This window comes from Neomonachus schauinslandi, chromosome 11 (assembly GCF_002201575.2).
Source record: "Neomonachus schauinslandi chromosome 11, ASM220157v2, whole genome shotgun sequence".
Classification (NCBI taxonomy): Eukaryota; Metazoa; Chordata; class Mammalia; order Carnivora; family Phocidae; genus Neomonachus; species Neomonachus schauinslandi.
Window position 1 is genome coordinate 3,469,254 of NC_058413.1, and position 22,656 is coordinate 3,491,909.

A 22,656-nucleotide genomic window follows, 5' to 3' on the forward strand; every position below is an offset into this window, starting at 1 on the left:
GCACATAGTGTTTGCTGAGCCCTGGTCTATACTGTTGTGTGCACATAGTGTTTGCTGAGCCCTGGTCTATACTGCTGTATGCACATAGTGTTTGCTGAGCCCTGGTCTATACTGTTGTGTGCATACAATGTTTTATTGCTGGGAAAGCCAACTGGCAATGGCCACCATACCTCTTTGTTTTTGGATTCTTTCCTAAGCGACTTTTCCAAAACTCTGGCTTCATATTCAGCTCTGGGATGGTCCTGTGAAGAAACCAAGTCAACGAGAAGCCTTGTTAAGTGTGAGTCTAAGGCCCTCGACATAAGCACACATGACAAATTCAGTCCTTACATTGGCCCTGGGCACCCTCTGGGGGGCAGTTCGTAGCTGGCTGCTTGTACATTTCCAATTTAGAACCCCCCCCCGTCCACGGCCCGTCCAGGATTCTCTCCCTGGCTGGGAACCCCAGCCCATTGGCATCCGTGTCCTGGAGGCAAGTAGTCTGTGAGAGGCTGCCGCCTGCCCTGCCTCCCACTTTCTCATGGTGAACACCCAGCCATGAACTGGCCCCCGAGAATGTTCTATCAGAAGCTGTGGGGGTCGAAGAGACGCCAGTAAGTGTCAGCGAGCGCGGGCAGACCAGAGGCGCCAGGCCTCGGGGGGGCCCAGAGCACATCAGCGAAGGGCGCTGGAACAGAAGAACGAGGGATATGAGAGGCCCAGAGGTGGGGGAGGAAGCAGAGACCCCTGCCCGTGGTGGAAGAGCTGCAGGGAGCCGTGCGGCACAGACAGACAGGTCAGTGTGCGAGAAGGCCCCTCTCCCAGGGAGACAGGCTACAGGAAGATAAAGGAGTGACAAAAAATCCAAACCTTGACAGCCTCCTTCGGGGAACCAGGACGTAAAAACAAAAACAAAAAGATTTCATTACTTTGTGTTGTTTTTGTAAGAAATAGGCTGCATCCTCTAGAGATCATTTTCTTAAGAACTAGGAAGAAAGTGGATGGACACAGGGAACAAGGTGGACGTGGGGAACCAGGACCGGCTGAAGTCACCATTGCGTGGGTCACGTTTGCGGCTTGTGGGGTTTTGGAGGCCCCCCAAGGGCGTGATGAGTGAGACTCAGGGAAAGGGCCCATAGGCCGGCCCACTGGACACAGGCTTCCCTCTGCGCCGGGCACCAGCCCCGGGGTCAGACTCCGGGAGGCTTCCCCTCAGTCACCAGCTCCCCAAGGAGGCCCTGGCCAGCCACGGGGGGCAGGAGGCTCACTCGGGGGACTCACCGGGGCCCGCCAGGGACCCATGTCCAACGGCTCTGATCACCACCCCAAAACCAAGAGCCTGAGCTGTCACGGGGAGGAGATCCTGGGATGAGTTCCCAGGGGGTTAAACAAAGGGGACCCCCCCGCCCCGACCACACGGTGGAAAGGACATTCTAAATCTTCTAAAATAATAAGATGATTGCTTTTTGTTTTACTCGAATCTTTCTAATAGAAACAGTTACAGGGAAGGCGGCTTCGCCAGGTGGATGGCTGACCCAGACCGGGCCCTGGGGGCAGAGCGTCGGGGTCCGTGCGCGGCCACACCCCTAAAGAGCTGCCCGCAGGTGGGCAGGGGCGGATGCAGCCACCTGTGGATCGGGACAGCGGGACCTGCTGTGGATGAAGTTTGCGCCCGGAGGTGGCTAGCTGGGTGACCTGTCTGGGGCATTGGCTGCTGCTGGGCCCTGCTCCTGACCTACTGACCCTTTAAGAGCCCCTCAAGCCCCATCGAGTGAGGACTAGGAGAGGCGAGGACACTGAGGCCCAGAGGCTTGCCCCAGGTCACATGGCGAGGGTGGTGGCAATTCGGGATGGGACTCTGCAGCCTGGCCCCCGGGATCTGTCGTCGCTAAGTTGCTGCGCCTCTCGCGGCAGACCCTCGCCCCCTCGTCCATGTACGACACTGTCAGGACAGAGCCTGCACACTGGCTTCCTGGGTGGACGAGTGCCCGGCCCTTCAGTCCCAGGAGGGAACATGTCGTGGGGGGCCATACAAGAGGAAGGTGAAAAAAAATCAGTGGAAGAGATTTCCATGGCACGATCAAAGTGCCCAAGAGCTTTCTTCAAAAGGAAAAAAAAAAAAGCATGGGGGGGGGCACCCGGCTGGCTCAGTCGGTGGAATGTGCGGCTCTTGATCTCAGGGTTGAGAGTTTGAGCCCCATGCTTGGGGTAGAGCTAACTTAAAAAAATAAAAAATAAGCATGTGCTTTATGAAAGTAAGTAGAGGCCAGGGGGCCACCCCCGACGGCTCTGCTCTGTGATGCGGGCGGTCTTCCTCCTTATTCCCTCCCATCCCCGGGAATCCCAGCTGGAGCTGGTGGTTTGGGGGTGGGGCAGTGGCAAGGCTTCTCCCGAGGGGCCCTGGGGCCAGGGTCCCCCCGCCAGCCCGACGGCCACTCGCTCCTGGACGCCCCTCTCCTTGGCACACAGAGACACGCAGCACCTGGCTGCCCTCCTCTTAGGAAGGCCTCGCTCCCACTTCCCCACCAGGCCCGACTGCAGGCGGAGAGCGGGCTCTGGGGCGTGGGTGTGGCACCCGGGGCAAAGGCCGATGGCCACCTCGGGGCCTTGGCCTTGGGGGTGGCAGCGGTCCCCTCCCAGACCCACCAGGCTGTGCCAGATGTGCAGGGGTCCGCGCGGGGAGTCTGGGCACGCGTCCACAGGAGCTTCAAGATCCAAGACTCCAGCAGACCCCCAAAAGATCGCCCTGGCAGCGGCCAGCGACTGAGTACCGGGGGGACGGGGCAGGGCACAGGGAGCGCGGGGACCAGCCTGCTCACCTCCTCCTCCTCGAAGCCCGTGAGGTCCCAGTGGTACCTGAGCCGCATCTGTTTCCGCTTCCAGTGCTCCATGAAGGTGGCGGCTGTAGGCGGGAGGAAGAGCAAAGTTACCCAGGACAGGAGGGCACTCTCGTCTATGGCACCGTGTGGGCTGTGAGGTACTGACATGCCCGACCAAGAACTTCACACCAGTCTGCCTGTTCTGCCCTCCTGCAGACACCACGGGATAGGGACACTCACCTTCCCATTTTACAGATGAAGAAACTGAGGCCCAAGGTCATCAAGTCCCGGCCAAGTTTACTCAGCCAGCCGGTGAGGGGCCAGGCAGCCTGGTCCCAGAGCTCGTGCTCCTAACATCCTGCTCCATCAATCTTGAGGACCCCAGGACACAAGTGGGGGTCCTGAGGTCACAAAGGGCGAGGCATGGGCCAAGGCCGCTCACTCAAGCTTCAAATCCCCGCGGACAGTCTGGCTGCTGAGCTGTACTCTTAGCCGCTACATCCTGCTTCATATCCTCAATAGACTCAACATAGTTCAAATGCTGCCTCCTCCAGGAAGCCCCTGATCATCCCCCTCAGTGTCAGGAAAAAACCTGACTCCTCTTGGGACCTCGCTCGCTCATGGTGTCCCCTCTCCCGGTATAGGGGCCCTTCTGGTGTGTGGGGCGGGGACACCGCCTCGTCCATCTGGATTCCCGGCACATGGCCCAGCAAAGACAGGTGCTAGGAGTGCTCACCGGATGAACGAACGGCTCTCGTGAGCACACAACCACGGAGATGCAACTGGCCGAATTGGTGAATATTAAGGCTCCCCCGCCCGAGGGACAATCGGCAGAGGCTGAGCGTGGGGGGTCAGGACAGGTGCGGTGCTATCGTTAAAGAGAGCTCAGGGCCCCTGGGCGGGTAGGTGCCCACACCGTTGGAAGAGCTATCACCTGATCTTACTGAAACCTCACAGTCACAGGAGGAGCAATCGAATGGCTTGTCTGACAAGCGGTGGCATCAAGATGGAACGAGATGAAGTCTGGCGCCCGCCCAGCAGCAGGGTCCGTCACCAGGAGAGGGTGCAGCTTTGGAACGGGCAAGAAGTGCGTCAGAGTCTGGCTCATCTCTGGGCTCAGCTTCCGCCGGTCCGAATCGCCTCCCTCCCCGTGAAGGAGAGGTGCCAACAGGGCCCCGGAGATAGCCTGTCTTTGGGGACAGCGGGCGCACCCGAAGTATGAGCCACCCAGCCAGCCAGGCCGGCCAGGGAACGGCAGCCTCTCTAGGTCTTTCGAGTGGGGGTGATTGAATCCTGGGGACTGGCTGCCCCGGCCGTGCAGGAGTGGAGAAGCCAGGATGGATGGAGAGAGGGCCGGGGATTAGGGACAGCAGGAGGCCAGCACTGATGCCGGGTGCCAGGACACGGTACACCGGAGCCAGGTGGAGCGAGGGCCTTCCTGCGGGTTACGGGCTCGGCGAAGACTCCGCCAAAGAGGCCGGGAAACGGGGAGGTGGGGAGAGGTGCCCTGGTCCTCCCCTCGGTCGCCCTCTGACCTCCCACCAGCCTTCCCTTTGGCAAAACCTGCCAGGAAATGGGAAAGCAAGGGAGCAGGGAGGCAGCTCCGCGGGGTTCAAATGCGCACTCAGCAGACAGGCACCGAGCAGGAGTGCCGTGGGGAGCACGGCAGTGGGGCCAGACGCCCGCCGTGGAGAAGCCAGGCCCGGGAGCAGGCCGCTCTGCGGCCGCACCACTTCCCAAGGAGCGGGACACGAGGGGGTTTCCTCGGCCTCTTCCCACATGTCCTCCGGCCACCGCAGTGGATAGAAGAGGTTGGCCTGACCCCTGTTCTGGATGGCACCTCCCGCCTTCTCTCTGTCCTGGCCTTGCCGGCCCCGGGCAGCACCTCTTCTCAGTCCTGGGGCCGAGCGAAAGCGGGAAGGTGCGGGAGGGCTGACTGCACACACCCAGGGGTTGGCCTGTTTACCTGCCCTGTCCCTGCCTCCCGTGTCCTCCCCCTTCCCTGGCGGGCCCATCCCCACCTCCATCTCCAGGGCCACTTGCCCTCCCCTCACCCACCCGCGGTGTGACAACACAGCTACCTTATAATGAGGGCTCGCCACGGGCCGCGCTCTTGCTCGGGATTCATGGACGTGGGACACCTGACCCTTGCCACGATGCTATGCAGTAGGGATGATTTCTGCTCATGGATTTACAAGCGACCCCTGAGACTCAGAAGGTTAAATGCCACGCCCGAGATCAACTGAAGGTTAAGAGCAGGACTGGGATCTGAGCCGAATTCCATTTGGCCCCAGAGCCTACACTTAACCACTGTACTGACCGGCCCTCCATACGGATACTTGATGTTCTTTAAGGGAATAATAATCACAGTCATACTAAGTAGTCGGACGATTAGAGCAAACCTGTATTGCCATTTAATGGACGAGGAAAGGGAGGCACAGAGTTTGACTACGTTGCCCAAGGTCCCACAGCTGGGCAGCCGCTCTTTGATCCCAGGCACGCTTGCTTAGAATGTACACTGTGAATCTTAAGGCAGATACGGGGACCCTCTCCCAGAGGGATCTGTGCCAAGGACTAAGACTGGAGCCTGGTGGCCAGGAGTGGAGGTGGTTAATGGCCAAGCCTCGTTTGGCTTGATTATGTTTAAGAAATAAAGATCTGTTATATAAAATAATTAATTTTCTGCTTCTTTAAAAATCGGAGGTGTTGGTACCGGAAGGCTGGAGTGGAGGAGAGACCCTCTGTGTGTCATGGTTCAGGGGCACCTTCTCCGCCTGGCCACAGACCCCACCACGCCCCACTGCCGGACTCCGTGGCACCGAGTTTGCACGCCTGCTCTGGAGTAAAGGGGTCCAGTCGTGGAGCTCAGGCTTGGCCAGCAGGAGCGGAGATGTGAAGGCTCATGCTGAGCCCAGGGGGCAGGCCCCGCGTCTCAGCTCAAAAAGCATCATGAGCAACGGGGCTGGGTAAAGGCAGGAGGAAGTGCAAGCGTCCGTGTGTCCGTCCTTTGCAACTGCGCTCCTGCGCCCCCACCCCCATACCAACCACGTGGACAGCGGTGGGTCCTGCAGGTTTCCTCGTTTTCCTTGGAGGCCCTGCGGTGGGTTGCTTCTGCACGCCCCCTCTCTTTCCGCCCCAGCCTCAGCCCCTCCATGTAGGGATAACACACTCCTTTCTACAGATGCATAAACTGAAGCTCTGAGCAATCAGGTGACCAACTAACAAGTAGCAGAAAGCTGGACCCAGGACTTCTGGTGCCAGGACTGGCCGGGGCCAGGGTGGTGGCATTCCCCCCACTGAGGGCAAGCTGTGTGCCAAGCCTGGTCAGCGTACAGAAGAAACAGCCTCGATGACCACACAAGGGGGCCCCAGAGACAAGGCCGGGGCCCCCGAATCCAGAGCCCAGCGGGCAGCAGAGCACAGACAGACACCTACAAGGAAGTCCGGGCCAGGGCGGAAGCAGGTGGTTGAGCTATAATTCTTCTTTCCTCAAATATCTGTCTCAACAACACAATGTTAGACAAACACTTTCTTGTAGGGCAGCTCAGAGGCAGCAGGTGGGAGCGCCAGACTCTGGGTCGACCCTGGATCACGTCCAGGTGTGGGCTCGGGCACGTGACCACCTGGCCTCTGCCGCCCCCGGCGCCCCGTCTGCACAGGCCGGGCACCACACAGGCCAACCCGCAGCGGCACTTGGGGGGCCCCACGGAGGCGCATTCCTTGGACCTGGCTCCCGTGGAAGGATCTCCCCCGCGTCTGGGTAAGAGGCTGACCGTAGGATAAAGGGCCACGTGGGGTGTGGTTCCATCGATGTGGAGCACCCAGAATGTTTCCTGGTAAGTCCACTGAGACAGGCCTGGGGCAGAGGAGGCGGAGTGGGAGCTGGCCAGCACTCAGATTCCTGGGCACCACAGAGTCTGCATTCCCAACAAGCCCGGCAGGCCGGTGGTACGCACGCAAGGGTCTGGAAGCGCTGACCTAGCCATCGTCTGTCCTACTTCCCTCCATCTGCCTCTTGTCTTCTCTCACCTCTGCCACCCACTTCCGCGCCCGGAGCCCTGGGGGCAGGCAGGGCTCGGCCGCTCACACTCCGCCAGCCCAGGGACGCGTCCTCCTTGACATGCCATCCCCGAGAGGAGAGACCAGCTTCAAACCTCTGGCTCCCAACACCCCAAGCGTCTGCTCGCCGCACACATCTCCTCCTCCGAGGGGGAACCAGAGATGCCTCCCCCTGGGAGCTGCAGGACCGGTACGGGCTCTTGGAAGAGACGGGGCTCAGGCACCAAGGCCTCGCTGGGTCACCAGGCACCCTCCTCATGTACCCTCTGAACAAGAGTTCACTCGCGAGCTGCCACTGGCCGTTGAGTTCCAGCAAGAACCTCAGACTAGCTCTCGCTACACCCCCACCTGGCTCGGGGTGCTCGGCTGGGCACGGCCCCGGGAGGGGTTTCAGCCACACCTCCACCGTCTCCTTAAGGTCGGAGCCACCTTCCTGCAGCTTCTTGCAGCCGGGCTCAAATCAAACAACCTCCTTTGTTCTGCACGGAACTGACAAGCCATTAAAACCCCATTATTATGCCATAATTTCAGAAAATTGATCCCAGCAAATAGCTAAACGGGGCTCAAAGTTGCTTTGTGTGACACCTCATTTGAGGCTTTGAAACGTCATACATCGCAGGCGGCAGCGAGCTGGCGTCTCTGGGACCCACGTGTCAGCGCCCGGGCCGGCGGACCCCACTGGAGAGCGGACGCGAGGTTGGAGCCTGGGGCGGTCACCCCACCCGCTCCCCCTGCAGGCCGCAGCCAGTCCAGGGCCCTGGCACTGTGCCCGCGGAAACGTTAGCCGCTGGAGGACAGGAGAAGAAAGGACACGGGAAAGAAGACATACCAGTGGGAAAATGATCCCCTGGAGGGCTATGAACAAATCACTAATAAGGGATTTAAAGGAAACCAACCTCGAGATCTCTGCTAATTATGCTTGACAGCAATTGTGCAGCCGTGGGGACCAGGGACCGAGGGGGCGTCCCCCTCTCCCCGCCGGCTGGGCCTGGACCACATCGCCACCTCCCAAGCCCCGCAGGCTCTTTCCTGTTGCTTCTGTCTTGATTTATAATATGCTCCTTTCTTCCTAAAGGAAGTGCTTCACGGGAGCTGTTTGGCTTTTTTGTTATTTTTTTCCCCCAAATGAGAGTGTGTGGACTGAACTCTGCGCTTGACAGACAGGTGCATTGTTGTCTCCTGGGGTGGAAGTGAAGCTAGAGGAGGTGTGTGGGGGGGCCAACCAGGAGAGGCACAGATCTGCCCCTTTCCCTACATCCTGGGGGGATGGAATCACGTTTGTCTCTCAAGGACAGGGTGCTGGGAAGGGCTGTTCTGCACACAGTAGGTGCTCAATAAAGCACAAACCCAGGAGCAGGTGCACAGCATTTGACGAGATCCCTGTGGTACTGGCTGGCTGAGCGGCGTCCCTGCCAGCCAGCCCCTCACGACGGGCTCCAGGAAACCCTCTGCTCCCCCAGGAAGGCACAGAACAGAGCTTGGAACACGTCTACAGGGAGAGAGGTAACCAGAGCGCTAGTTTAGATCTGGGAAGCAGACGGGCTGGGCAGGGTCTGTCGGGTCTGTTACAGATCTGGTGGCTGTGTGATCTCGGGCAAGCCACACCCTCTCTGTGCCGCAGTGTCCTCATTGGAGAGTAGCAAACGACCCTCCCTCCAGGGCTACTGGGACGTCGCTGTGGTCACCTCTGCAGGGCTCCCACCCAGGGTCTGACACACAGTCAGCCCTTGGTGCGGGTCTGGAGGGGAGAGAGGCATGTTTGGGGACAGATGGGGAAGCCGTCCAGGTCATCCGTCAGGAGTAAGAAAGCCTGTGTCGAGCAGGCACGTCACCGAGAGCCGGTTAACCATGTTGGCAGAGGGAGGAGGGACGAGTGGCCGAGTACGGGGCCTGGGGAACCAGAGTGCTGGGACTCGAGTCTTGCCTCTGCCTCTCAGTTCTGGTGTAAGCTTGGGAAAGTTGCCTCGATTTGCTCATCTGTCAAATGGGGCAATAAAGCTATCCACCTCCTATGGTCACTTGGGGGCATTAAGGAGTCACCGCACCTACGATGCTCAGCACGCTGCCTGGCGGAGTGCAGGGTTCGGCTAAGGGAAGCGGGTCTTCTCCTCCGGACAGGGTGAAGGGACATATCCGAGAGAGGCCCCTAAGCACAGGGTTATATTTGAGCGCCAGCCTCCTTCGGTCCAGGCTGTTCTCACATTTCCAATAAGCAAGCGCTCACCGAAGCAACGTAACAGCTAACACAACGTGACCGCCGGCACCAGGCACGGCCCCAAGGATGTCACAAGGAACGATGCCTTCGGGGCCCCAGCACTGCTCCAGGCGGCTTGCACTATTACCCCCATCTTACAAATGCGGAACCTGGGGCCCAGAGAGCAGAAGCCACTTGCCTGAGGTCACACAGCTGCTAGGTGACGGGCTAAGAGGTCTGAACCTGGGTCCAGCCCAGAACCTGGCGGCGCCGTTAACCGCTTCCCTGTATCCGCCCATCCTGGTACAGAGCCCACCCGGCTGAGTACCGGCTCGGACCCAAGTGTCAAGCCGGCAGCCTGGACAAGCTGAGCTCCACTGGGGGCTCGAGTGGGCTGCCCGGTGAGCCTTCCCAGCTCGGGGCAGGGACCCAGGAGGCTGTGCGCCCAGCCAGCAGGTCTTTGTTTCCGCTGGGAGCTTCCTGGGCCCAGACCCGAGAGGCTGGGGGGTAGGGGACAGCTGACCAGTGCTGAGGTCCTGAGGAAGCCAGGGAGGCTGAGAATGAGGAGCAGAGGGCAGTGGGGGGCTCGGAGGTGCTTCCCGGTGGACAAAGGGGCCAGAGAGGCGAGGGCAGGCAGTGGAACCACACAGATCAGCAGCCCCAGCAAGTGGTCCTCCAACACAGCTTGAATGCCTCCCAGGCCAGGGTGCTCACCACCTCCCTAGTGCGACACAGTGCTCACTGCTGGAAACCCTCCCCGTGCTGAGCTGGTGACCTACAGTTTCATTCGCGGCCTTGTTTGGAAGACTGCCTTTGCCCTCCAAGAGACACAACGGCGTTCATTGTGAGGCTATGCTTATTTCTGCCTGTGTCTGTCTCCCGCTCTGAGCAGCCGTCCGGGAACGCAGGTGTTGCCTCCTTGCTCTGCGGCCGCACCTTGCAAGGCAGATTCAGCACAATCCGTGGCTCCCAAGTGCCTGTCTTTGCCAATATGTGTGCGCCGATGAGGCTCACACCCCCGAGGCACCTGCTGCAAAGTCCCTCTCCTGGCCCCCCGGTCCTCACTGGAGAAAAGAGGTTTCAAACCTTCTCAGCGGAACTCCCGTGTTCCCCAAAACCCATAGATGAACCCCCAAATGGAAAAATGGGTAAGAGGGCTGCGGCCATTTTAAAGCAAAGCCCGGACTGGGTGAGGCAGGGGAGGCGTGCATCATGCAAAACCTGCGGACGGGCTCAGGGGCGGGCAAGCGTGGGGTGGGCCCTGAGAGGGGTCTCCAGCGAGGGCGCTGTGTCTAGGCACCTCGCTGCACCCTCGTCCTGGGGTAACCGTCCTGTCGGGTGGGAAACCCAGTGTGAGAACCACGGGAAGACTGTTGGGTTTTAAACTTTTAGGGCCCAGAACCTTTGCTCTGACAAGTGGGACAGATGAGCCCAGAGCCGTGGCCGCTCGGGAGAGAGGGCTGGGCTGGGCTGGGTCTGGGCAGGAGCTCCTGGGAGCCAGGGTGGATGGACAGTCCCGATACTTTCTATTATCCGAGCATGCACAGGCTGCAGGCACTCAGGGCCATTCCGAGCCCAGCGAGTGAGGGACAAGACTGGTCCGCCTCCTCCTGACCGCTGCGGGCAGTGACAGACCCGCCCCTGTCAGACTTGGGCACAACCTGTGTGCACTCTGGGGTGACGGCCTGAGAAGGAAGTGCCGCACCCCACACGTCCCACGCACGTTCCTTCAGGGGACAGCGAAGGTCTTAGTACTCAAGACAAAACTTGCGACGGCCGGAAGCCCATGGAGATTTCAGGGCTCGGCAGCATGACTCGCCACAGACAGCTTTCAGCTGGAGGCCTGGTAATTAGAGCCTAAGACGGCTCTGTGCCGAGCTCGGGCCGCTGCTGGCTTCCCTCACCGCGCAGGAGAAAGGCGGCCCTGAGTGGTGCCTGGCCGAGGAGACAGGCCACGCACCTCTAAGTTACGCTCTGTCCGGGGGGGAGCGGGGGGGCTGGCCGCAGGGGACGTGTGTGCGCCAGTGACGCAGGGGGCCTGCTTCTTCCCCACCCGGAGGCCCAGACCCCTAGTTCACAGTGGGGCGGGGGCTGGAACTGTACCCCCGGGCTTCACACGAAGCCCGCTCAGCCATGCCTGCCAGCGTCTTCACCCTGGGAACAGCCCTCATGAGAGCGGAAACAGGCGCCCAAGTCCTTTGCGATGATCAAAATGTCCTTTCCCCATCAGGGGCCCTCAGTTTGGAGGCGTAGTCACCTGGAGTCTGGGGCTGGGTTCCTCCTAGAGCTTCCCATGGGGTAAGTGGGAATGGGTGGGACAAAATCGGGAAGCCCAGGACTAGGGGGAGAGGTGACAAGGTCTCCTGACTGTGGCTCTGGTCCTTCCCACGGGCCCCCTTCCCCTTGTGGTCACCCCGTGCCCGCCCCATGCCCCCCTCGGGATATCCCGGCTTCTCACCATTGGCCCAAGCACCTGCTGCAGAGCTCACTTTGGTCTCGAGAGCCCCCTGGCCACTGTCCCTATCTGAGCTGGGTCAGACCTCCCTCCACTCCCTCCCAAGCTGCCTCTTACACATGCTGTTTCTGACTCAAGGATAAGACATGAAAACACCTTTGATACCGTAGACCGACTGCCCTGGCTTCTGATTCCTCCCGGTGAGAACATGGAGTTCTTTCCAGAGGGCCCTTGCTGGGTCTCTGGGATCCCCCTGCACCCTTCCCACCTCCTCCCTGCCCCCAGCAGGCTCCTTCACCAGGTCCCGCACGCCTACCACTGGGCCCTTGCACATGCTGCTCCCGCCTGAATCCTGGATTATAAGCTTCCAAGGGCGGTGGAATCATCAGTTTGCCTCCCGGGCTTCCCTGGGCGTCCCGGGCCGACAGTCAGAGGGGCACGGCGCCGTCTAGCAGCTCAGGTGTCCAACACCGCTAGGTCACCTTTGCTCACGGGTCACCCTACGGACCACTGCTGGGTGCTGGCTTGGCAGACACATGGGCCCAGGGACCCTGAAGGGGCCAGGAGCGCTGGCCAGGGGCCCACTGGAGGGTGCTTGTGGAGAACCAACCCCCGAGCAAGCAGCCAGAGGTGGGGGATGAAGCCGTCGGGCCTGGGGCATGAAGCCTTGGGGCAGGAGACCCATGGGCAGGGGCTCCTGCTAAGAACACCAAGCTGCTCTCTAGATTGGAGGGTGGGTGGGTGAGGTGGTTGGTTCCGAGCATCTAAGGGGAGATGCTCCGGCTCACATCCTCAGCAGGACCCGCCCCAGAGCTGGTGGGTGCTGCCTGTCGCCCCCCACTCGGTTTCCAGCAAGTGTGGAAATGTGACTGAGGAACCAGCCCCGCTGCTCAGCCTTCCTCGCCCTTCCCGGGTCTCCCGAGGCACCTCTCAGCACCTCTGCACCCCCCCCGCCTCCAAACCACACAGGTTCAGCCCACCCTGAGCCCCCCGCTCCAGGGAGACTGGGCCAGGCAGCACCCTCAGCCCCACAGGGACACCTGCCGCTCCCTCTCCTCACTGACAGTTCGCTCAAACACCACCTCGGGTCTGAATAGACCGCCTCGGTCAGGGAGGGAGGCTGCCCGGCTGCGCAGGGGCCAGCTCAGGCCCGGTGAGGATCCAGGCATCAGCCCTGTCCTGCCACGGAAGCTGGCTCTGCCTCCGTGGTCCCTTTTCTCCTGTGATGACAGACCTCCCCGAGCCTCCAGCCTCCCCGGGGCAGCTGCCGAGTTGGGAAGGCCAGGTCCCAACTTCGAGGGTTCTGCGGTTCTGAAACATCCTCCTGAATTGAGGGTTCTGGTGTGAGACTGACAATGTTTCCGCTCAGCAATGGAGCGCCGGAACCGAAATCTCTGACCCGATCCTCACACGTCTATATCACACTGACCGGTAAGAGCCACACACCTGGCCGGCCGGTGGCAGCCTCCATCCCTGTGTGCAAAATGAGCAGCTTCTGAGCCCACCACTGCCCCTCGCACGCCCACCGAACACGGGGCTGATGCTGTGTGTGCAGAGCCGGGCAGAGGCCCCTCAGCAGCAACGTGAGGCTCCGAGACCCACCAGCAGGGCTATTCCCAGGCCCCTCCGGTTCTACACTGAGTCCCCGCACTGCAAATGCTCAGCACCTCTGCCCTCAACACCTTCAGAACTCCGCTCGAGGGGCTCACATTTCTTCCAGGAAGTCCATCCTGACTTCCTTCCGCAGGCATCCTGACCCTTAGCTCCTGTGCCCTCTCTGTGTCCAGCTCCATCTCCTACTAGAAGGGGGTCCCTGGGGGCAAGGCCCGGGGCTCTGGCACCCACAGGACAGCTCCGCTCGCTGCTGCCCAGGGCCCGAATCCTGAATCCTCCCCTGGCAAAGGGGTAACACAGGGCCCCAGAGGAGGGACCGGCCAGTTTGATAATCCAAAAACATCTGCAAAAGTGCATCCAGGCACCACTCACCCACCTCCCATGCCCCCAGCATCTGAGTCAGGTGCCGGAGTGGGGAAGCATCCTGAAGGATGAGCCGTGTGCCTTGGACTCGGGGTGATAGTGGAGTTAAGGGCACGGCTCTAGAAAGCGCACGTTCCATCAGGAGTTGAGTGACCCTGGGAAACTCACATCAGCTGTCTCTGGGCCTTGGCGTCCTCCCCCGTAAAGTGGGCACGTGGAATCTGCAGGGGCGCTGCGAGGACCCCAGGAGAGACGTGCCCCAGGGCCTTCCCAGCGTTGCCGGGCACTCCTGGGCCAATGATCCTGGTCCCAGGAAAGAGGGCCTGCTCCTAAGAGCAACGCACCCTCCTCCGCCTTTCATAAGGCAGAGGTCAGAAGAACCAGTCTGCATCCGGGACGCAGCCCAGAGCGTCCTCACCTGCAGACACGACGGGCTGTCGCCTCCCCCGACTCCCCCTCCCACGCTCATTCCTGGCCAACGCTGCCGTGCGAAATCTCACGTCGGAGCCCAGCCGAAGTCGCCCCTGCCCCACAGACCCAGGGCGGCCAAGCTCTGCTTACCCCAGAGGGCCATGAAGACCGAGAAGAAGACGGTGGCGGGGTTGTCGAAGAGGTGGCTGGCCCGGGCCGTGGCGCACGCCGAGCTCATCTTCCAGTAGCTGCAGGTCTTGTCGCACAGCGGGCACATGGTGATGTTGTGTCTCTGGTCACACATCTCCATGCTGGAAGACAGAGAGCGGCCTGTAGGTCCCCGGGGCCAGGATGCGTAGGGACTCTGCACCGGGAGCCACGCCGGGGTGGGAGAGGGTGCTGGTGCCAAGCCGGGGAGCGGCGAGGTGACCGTGGGAAGGCCTGCCGGCCAGCTGCACCCAACACCCACATCCCCCCACATCTCCAGGGCCGGCTTCAGACACAGCTGGTACGTGCAGTCCCAGGGGATCTGTGCTAGGAAGGGCCTTGGCCTGATTTCATGCCTCTTTGTTACTGCCTTAAAATTCTTCATCATTTTGGACAGGGCTCCTGCATTTTTATTTTACACAAGGCCTTCAATTTCCGCAGCCGACCCTGGGGGGTGGGCCCGTCCAGACTTGCTGTGTGGCCTGAGAGGGGCGCGTGAGTGCTCACCTCTCGGGGGTACCTGAGGCAGCAGGACCCACAGCCTGTATGGGAGTCGGCAGCCAGCCTCCTCTAATTGTCGGGAGCTGCCTGGTCTTGTTTTAATAGCGGGAGCTGCCCGGGTGCTCACGTTAAAAGCCCCAGAAGACAGCTCCAGGAACAGGTGAAGCCACAAATATGCTGTGCCCTCCTGCGCCCTTGCATGTCCCAGGCACGGGGCATACAGGCTCGTTCGTCCTGGTGCGGATGCCGTGGGGCAGCTGGCCTTGGGGGCTGCCCAGGCATCTGCCTCCCAGGGCGCTCTGGATGCATAGGGGAGACAGGTAGCTGGGCTGGAGGGAACACATCGACAGGCAGCCCAGGGTGGGGGACATCGACCGCGCAGGGCTCGCTCAGGAGCCGAGGGGTGCCTGGCCGGGACAGCGGGTCCCGTTGAGAACACAGGTTTTTATCCTGCTGGGCAGACATGAAGTCTGGGGCTGGAGCCCGGCTGCTGGGGAGGGACCGGAGGGGAGGTGCACAACGCCCAGCACCTTCCCTCCTGCACCAGCACCCTGACCCTCAGGCTCTCTCCTGCTGATTCTGGAAGACAACAGAATTCAAAGGCTGCCAGCTGTGTGAGCAGGAGCCGGCAGATGCGTCCACCTGGCCCAGACCAGCTTTGGGGACTATTACAATCCCATCTTCACTGATAAAGCAAGCCCAGAGAGGGGAAGTAAGTTGCTGAGGGTCACACAGCAGAGTGGGGACTGGGCCCTGCTCCTTCATGGCTCTCGTCTACTTGCCCAGAGACCGCAGGCTCTCACCTACTGTTCCTGGGTCCTCCCTTGGCTATTCCTGCCCTCTGCGCCCCTGGCCAGGCCCTTCAGCCTCAGACTCAGTTTCTCCTTCTGGGAGATGAGGAGAGGGGCCAGAGTAAGGCACTTCCAGCTCTACCTGCCCTGAACTTTCTCCTCCCGGCTAACTTGGACAAGGCACTGAGCTATAAACAGACCCCAGGCAGGAGTGCTCATTCCCAGGGGCTGAAGGGGGGGGGGGGTGTTTTTGTTCCTTATTTCTGGATGCACACGAACTTATGCACGGCCCACAGCAGGACATCTGCTGAAAGGCTCTCGGGGACCCCTGTGTCAGCACGGTGGGCGTCCGGCTCTCTTCGCAGTTACGCTCTGAAAACACTGTGTGCCAGGTGCTGTGTCAGGCATGAGGTGGAACGATGATCGTGGCAAGGAGGCTGCTGCCTCGGAGTACCTGGGAAGTGAGCGCAAGTGCGTGTGCATGCGCGTGCATGTGTGCGGGAGCAGGGCCGGCACACGCGGGTGGTGGGGCTGAGTGGACCCCAGAGCCCACCAGCTCTGGCTTTAGGGCTCGGCTCTACCATTTGTAATCTGTGTGGCCAGGGGTTGGGGGTGACTCAAACTCTTTGGGCTTCAGTTTCCCCATTTGTAGAATGGAGGTGCTGGGAATGAGCGCCCATGCTGTCGGGACATTGGGGAAACTGGGGAACGCCCATGAAACCCCGTTACTACCCTGGGGGTAACCAAGCACAGAGAGCTGCTGTGAACAGTCTATTTCCTGCCCCCCGCCGAGCTCCCTCTCTTCTGAGGGCCCTTCCTGGGTGGTGGCAGGTGTGGGGGGCACTGATAATGACCCCCACTGTCTCTGTGCTGCCTGGGGCCCCGGTGACCTGGCCAGAGGCTGGGGGCCCAGAGCCCTGCGAGGGCAGGGGCCAGACTGTGCAGCTCTGCCCGCCGCCCAGCCCTCCTCCCCGTTGGCATAAACAAGGCCAGCCAGATAAAAAGCCTTTTTCTGCTGGTTTTAAACCCTCAGCCTCCATCACCCACAGCCAAAATAAAGACAAGGAACGGGAAGATCTGTTCTTTGGAGGGGTTGGGCCGGGTGGGGGTGGCAGGCGGCACCTCGAGGGGCAGGGCCACCGGCTTCCCTACAGACTTGGACAAATCGGACTCCAAGGGGGACACACACCTCCTTCTTCACCCAAGGCACCAACGGGGCGGCGGCCGAGGCCAAGGTCGGACGGGTGTCCAGAATCCGCTGTGAATGCGGTTCACATCCCTGGCCATGTGTCAGGATGTGGTGGCGCGGGCCTGGCCTCGGAGACCTCGGCGCCCTGGTTGTGCAGACATGCCTGGGCAGAGCCTCCTGGCTGAGGCTCTCCTGGCAGCGCTGCCTCTTGGGGGGGGGGGGGGGGAGGGAGGGAGGAAGGGAGGTGAAGCCCCCAGGGGGCCCTGCCACTCGCCACGTCCCTTGGGGCTTTGGAACTAAATCCGCATCACACCTGGGCTACCCTGATGGCCACCGTCAGACCCAAGCACAGTGGTCTCATGGCACGTTAGCCAACAAGGGGACTAAGCTTCCTCTGCTCTGTCCGTGCCCAAAATAGCCCTGGAGGGGACGTAAGCCAGATTCCTTTAATGTTTCGATCCCGGGTGGGTGGAAATATTTTAGGTGTTACTCATGCATCAAAGCATCATTTACACAGAAATTTGCCGGATATGGCCTTTCTGTGCTGTGGAGCTGTAACGAGCCGGTCTCCTGGCCAGGTGAGAGACTCGTTTGATCTTTACTGACTGGGACTACAGATGAATTTTCCAAGTCGCGGCTCTGCTTTGGAGACATGGGGCGGAGTTGTAAGAGATAGAACTGAACTGCTGTCCCCGGACTTCCCCGAGAGCCTGCACACTCGTGGGAGGCAGGGCCGGCGCGCCAGGCAGCAGCGTCCCTGACCGAGGCGGGGGCTTGTCGTCCGGAACACACAACACGGTCACCTCTGGCTCAGGGCTCGCGGCCCTGGCACACAGCGGGGAGAGACAGGACACTCCCGTACCCACCGAGGACCATGGCCTCCGGGCTCCCACCGCTTGACTCATGTTCTGGCTGCCATTTTGGGAGAACCACACCCCAGCACAAGGCCAGGCCGTCTCGGGGCTCCCGGCCTTCTTCCAAGAGCTCCTCATGCCTGATGTAACCCTCGGGGAACCGCAGCAGGAGCATCAGCTCTGTGACTGCAAAGCCCCCTGGGGCCACAGGGACAGGGAAGCCAGCTCGGAGAAAGGGACCCGGCGGGCGGAGTCCACGCACGAGACCTCGGCAGGGCCCTCTGGCTCATCTCCTGAGCTTGCTAGGAAGCAGCGATGTTCCTTGTCACTGAAGGACTGAAAACTCATTTAAAAGAAGGCAAAAGGGGCGCCTGGGTGGCCCAGACGGTTAAGCGTCTGCCTTCGGCTCAGGTCATGATCCCAGAGTCCTGGGATCGAGTCCCGCATCGGGCTCCCTGCTAGGCAGGGAGCCTGCTTCTCTCCCTCTGCCTCTGCCTCTCTCTCTGACTTTCATGAATAAATAAATAAATAAAATTAAAAAAAATAAATAAATAAATAAAAGAAGGCAAAAAACCTTCCAAGAAGGAAAAAAAAGAAGGAAAAGAAGCTGGATGCTTATTTTACATCATCCTCCGGACAAGAGTGTCTCCCAGGTGACCGTGCTTGGAAAAGCCGTCGTCCGCACTCTCAGACGGCACTGCCCCCTCCTTGGGGCGGCGGGGGGGGGGGGGGGGCAGGCCTGCAGGTTCAAGGACCCGCCAGCCACGGCCAGCCGGCCGCAGGAGGAACGCGGCTCCCCGGCGAGCAGAGGGCGTGTGCAGGGAGGGGCTGCCCGCCTACCTGGGGATGTTCTCATCGACGGTGGCACATCCGTACAGGAAGACGATGATGCCGACCACGGATGCGGGGATGAGCATCTGGGTGTACACGCCCAGCCAGGCGAAGTACAGGCCAATCTTCTCCCCAAAGTACTTCCTGCACCGCAGGGCAAAGCCAAACAGAGACAAGCTTATGCTCACTGCAAACCCGTGCGGGATGTGCGGCACCTCCCTGCCCAGCAAGGAGCAGCTCGAACTGGGCCCCGGCTTCTCCCGAGCAGGACTGAGCTTGGGTGGGGGCTCTGGACCCAGCCGTCAGGGGCGGGGTGCCCCTTGCCCTTCTGCACCCCGGGAAGGTGGGCCATTCTGTTTGTGAGGCCCAGGCCCGGGGGTGGGGGGCGGTCGTGGTGGGCTGCCTGGGAGGTCGTCTGCTCTGTCCCAAGTCCCCGCTCAATGTAAGAGCTGGAATGAACTCCGGCCTGGAGGCACCAAGAGAACCAACCCTCCTCACTTGCAGCATCTCTGGTGCCTTGAGGGGGTTAATAATTTTCATGGGCTGGACTCCGGTCCACAGGTCTCCCCACAGGACACACATCTGCTCCCCTTCCTGCCCCGGGAGAGAGGACAGCTTTCTCCTTCCCCTCAACCCATCCATGCAACGGCCACCCAGCCGGTCGAGCGGGGCTGGGCATTCAGGAGAAGTGGGTGAACATGATGGGAAGAGCCCATTCTCCAGTGAGTCTATGGGCCTGTAGGGGACCTGGGGCCCCCTCCCCAAGCTCCTCAAGTTCAGACAGGTTCCCAGGTACTGCACATTCAGCGCGGTCCAAACCAACTGACATCCAACCAGGGACTCGCCCCCTGCAGCCTCTGAGCAGCCAGGCCCACCCCTTCTTACCTGGCGTCCCCTCTTACCTGACCAGGTCGATGGGCTGGTACTTATAGAAGACCCCGTAGCTCGCCCACTCTTGGTACAGGAGCTGGGGGAGAGCAAGTGGTGAGGGCTTGTGGAAATGGAGCTTTGCTTCCCAGAGCCGGTGTACTCAGCTCACAGGGACATCATTCATTCATTCAACAAATAGTTCTTGAGATTCGCCGTGTGCCGGCTACCGTGCTGGGCACTGGGCTTCCAGAGGTGAGCACGGCGGACACAGCCCTGCGCCCCGGGGCTCCCGTCCTGGCAGGGGAGACCCACAGGAACCTTTCAGCTCCGGTAAGGGTCTCACAGAACCCACTGGCGGTAGGAGCTGAGCTGACACCGGAGTAAGAACGGGCTGGACAGGACAGAAGCTTCTGGAATCATTATGGAAGCCTCACTCTTCATGATCTGATCCAGAATTGATCTAAAATGGCCCGACCCTGTGAGACTTTTCCACGAAGGGTTCTTGGCTGTCCCTGTCAGACACCGTGTCATTCTTTATAAAGGACAGAGACCACCACGCTGTGGAGCAGAGAAATACCAGTGGCAAGGCGTTCAAAACTCTCCTGAGATGGGCTGTCTGATAAACACGGCTTAGTGAAATAAATGAAATCTACACACGCCCCATTACCCCCCAGGCTCTGGGCAGGGATGGTAATGAGCTTGATGGATCGAAAACCTTGTACGAACACGCAGATAGTGTCATAAGAAAGATACCACGTTGGGACTGGTGGTGTTAAGAGAGAAATCCCACCCATGTGGGTCAATGATGCTTCACCAGCCTTAACTCAAAGCCTAAGTCACACAGCTGGGACCCCCTGTGCCTGGCCGCCTGCCCCTGCCGGCATCGGACGGGGAACGGGAGGGAGGCAGGCGGGAGACCGCCCCATGAGCTCCCCGCAGTTTAGGCCCCGGCCGGTGTATTCTACTACGGCAGCCCATGCTGACAGATGCACCTGCCCCCACCTCCCCGCAGTTCGGAGCTGACGGCTTTATGTGCACGCAGATATCTTTAGGTAATTCTCCGAAAATTAACAGTGCGCACGAAGGCTCGCTGGGAGGGGTCCTGCACCCACAGACCAGGGAGTCAGCTCTGAGAAATACTACGCAGAACACAAGTGCTGTGTTTCCTCAAAAGTCAACACGCACGTCTGCTCTGATCGCTAAAAAGACTTTACGTCTTTCTGTAAGTGCTACAATGGGATGTGTTCGGCAGGGTCCACGTCCTGAAGGACTAACAGCAAGGCTGGCTGCTGGTGGGTGACCTCTGTGGCCTCCTGAGGAAGTGGGGTGCATGGGGGACCCCTCTGTCTCGGAGGAGAGAGGCGGGAGTTAAAGACACCACTCCTGGGTGGGAATGGGGCTCTGCTGGGCCTCTAGCAGGCATTCTGGGCACTGAGTCTGAGTCGTAAGTCCTGGGAGGGCCCCCTCCCCTCTGAGTCCTGCTGGGCAGCCAGGGCAGACCCTCCCCTCTGAGCCCGTGGCCTCCGTTATTCTGGTGGAGACTGTCCTTCCTCCCGGGTCAGAGGGGGATCCCCAAGGGCTTATGCCTCGTAAAAGCCACAGCGCTGAGGCTCGCCACGTCTCAGCTGGCCTGGTTATGCGGACAACAGCAAAAAGCCCCCAGTGTCACTCTGCAAATAGCAAACTTGGATGAGCATACAGACCACCTCTGGGAAAGCAAAGCGGCCATCACTGACCTGGGCAGCTTCCTCCCCTCCATCGAAATCAAGCTGCTGATACAGACCACACGCAGGCCGGGAGGCGCACCAGAGATGGGGGCAGAAGGAGGGAGGAGGGAGGGAAAGAGGGGGTCAAAGACTGTGCTGGGGGACAGAAGGCCCTTCTCAAAGGCATGGCCTCGTCACGCTGCTCCCCGTGTGACGTTCACGGGTACGTGGGACAGCTGGGGGTACACACCCTGGCTCTCCGCATGACTGCTTTACCTCGGGGGAGCGTTCTTCCTGCCAAGAAGGGAACATCAATCACCCTGCAGCTGGCAGAGTGGAAAAGTCAAAGTCAAGATTTCCCTGTTACGGCTGGCAGAGCTCCGAGGGTGCACCTCAGCCTTGCAAGCAGGGCAGGAGGTGTCAGGCCCTGGGGTGGGCTGACGGGGCACAGTGGCCCCGGACCTCAGAGGGAGCCTGGCTCAACCCACCGGCGTCTCTCCGGCCCAGACCTCCCACTTGGGCCCACACGGCTGGGCGGGCCTGCTACGGCACAGATGCTGTCCTCAATTACTGTGTATGCACTTGCCCCTTGCCACCTCTCCCTAGAATGGAGGCCACGAGGGCCAGGTTTGCCTGGTCCACGTTATCCCCAGAACCTCGCACAGGGCCTGGGGCAGATAACAGGGTCCCAGTAAGTAACCATGGAAGGAAGGAGGGAAAGAGGGAATGACAGGTCAGGGTCCTATGGCTCTCAGTCCAGCATGGGGATGGAGACAACTCAATCCACATCTGGAGTAGCTGCCCCGCTCCATGTCCCCGGATAAAGGAAGGCTCCCGCTCCCAAGGGCCCCGAGTATCCATGACTGTTCTGACCATGCTCAGCTTTGGCCCTGGCCTGATTCTTTGCTTAAGCATTCCTATGTGTGCTCCTCCAGCTCGGCACAGGAAAATGGCCTTGGCCTCGCTGCACTCCCCTCTCCATCCTGTGACGTATCCAGGGCCAGGCACTGGGGGCTCCCCTGCCACTGGTGGGACCAATAGTGGGGGAGCCACTGATTTTGTCACTGGAAAAGCAAAATACTCAGAACCAGGTCACTTAAGATGGAGCCACTTGGGAGGACGAAAAGTTCTCCAAGGCTCTGAATTAAAACCCAAACACCTATTTGCAACATTCCTCCCTCTCTCCCTCCCTCCCTTCCATCTGTCCACCCACCCACCCACCCATCACCCACCCATCATCCATCCATCCATCCATCCATCCAACTCCCCATCTATCCAGCCACCATCCACCCATCACCCACCCATCATCCGTCCACCCATCCATCTCCCCATCTAGCCAGCCATCATCCACCCACCCACCCGTCATCCACCTGTCATTCACCCATCCATCCATCCATGTCCCCATCTAGCCACCCATCATCCATCCATCCATCCATCCAACTCCCCATCTATCCAGCCATCATCCACCCACCCACCCACCCACCCATCACCCACCCATCATCCATCCACCCATCCATCCATCTCCCCATCTAACCACCCATCACCCATCCATCAATCATCCACCCATCCATCCATCTCCCCATCTAGCCACCCATCATCCATCCACCCACCCACCCACCCATCACCCACCCATCATCCGTCCATCCATCCATGTCCCCATCTATCCAGCCATCATCCACCCACCCACCCGTCATCCACCTGTCATTCACCCATCCATCCATCCATGTCCCCATCTAGCCACCCATCACCCATCCATCAATCATCCACCCATCCATCCATCTCCCCATCTAGCCACCCATCATCCACCCACCCA

At 60.3% G+C, this 22,656-nt stretch overlaps 1 protein-coding gene across 11 annotated transcripts in view; it reads right to left on the minus strand.

Annotated features, from left to right (window-relative positions):
- Nucleotides 1–22,656, minus strand: part of ANO1 (anoctamin 1) — an 80,048-nt gene that overhangs the window by 25,486 nt on the left and 31,906 nt on the right. For 9 of the 11 annotated variants that reach the window (XM_021685599.2, XM_044919229.1, XM_021685598.2 and 6 more), the window contains 6 exons: nucleotides 19,170–19,234; nucleotides 18,277–18,411; nucleotides 14,045–14,205; nucleotides 2,799–2,881; nucleotides 850–861; nucleotides 171–242 (listed from right to left, as the gene is read on the minus strand). In XM_021685599.2, the coding sequence (XP_021541274.1) occupies nucleotides 171–242; nucleotides 850–861; nucleotides 2,799–2,881; nucleotides 14,045–14,205; nucleotides 18,277–18,411; nucleotides 19,170–19,234 (528 nt within the window). The remainder of the gene's footprint in view (nucleotides 1–170; nucleotides 243–849; nucleotides 862–2,798; nucleotides 2,882–14,044; nucleotides 14,206–18,276; nucleotides 18,412–19,169; nucleotides 19,235–22,656) is intronic. The other 2 variants (XM_044919228.1, XM_044919227.1) reach the window with 1 other exon arrangement.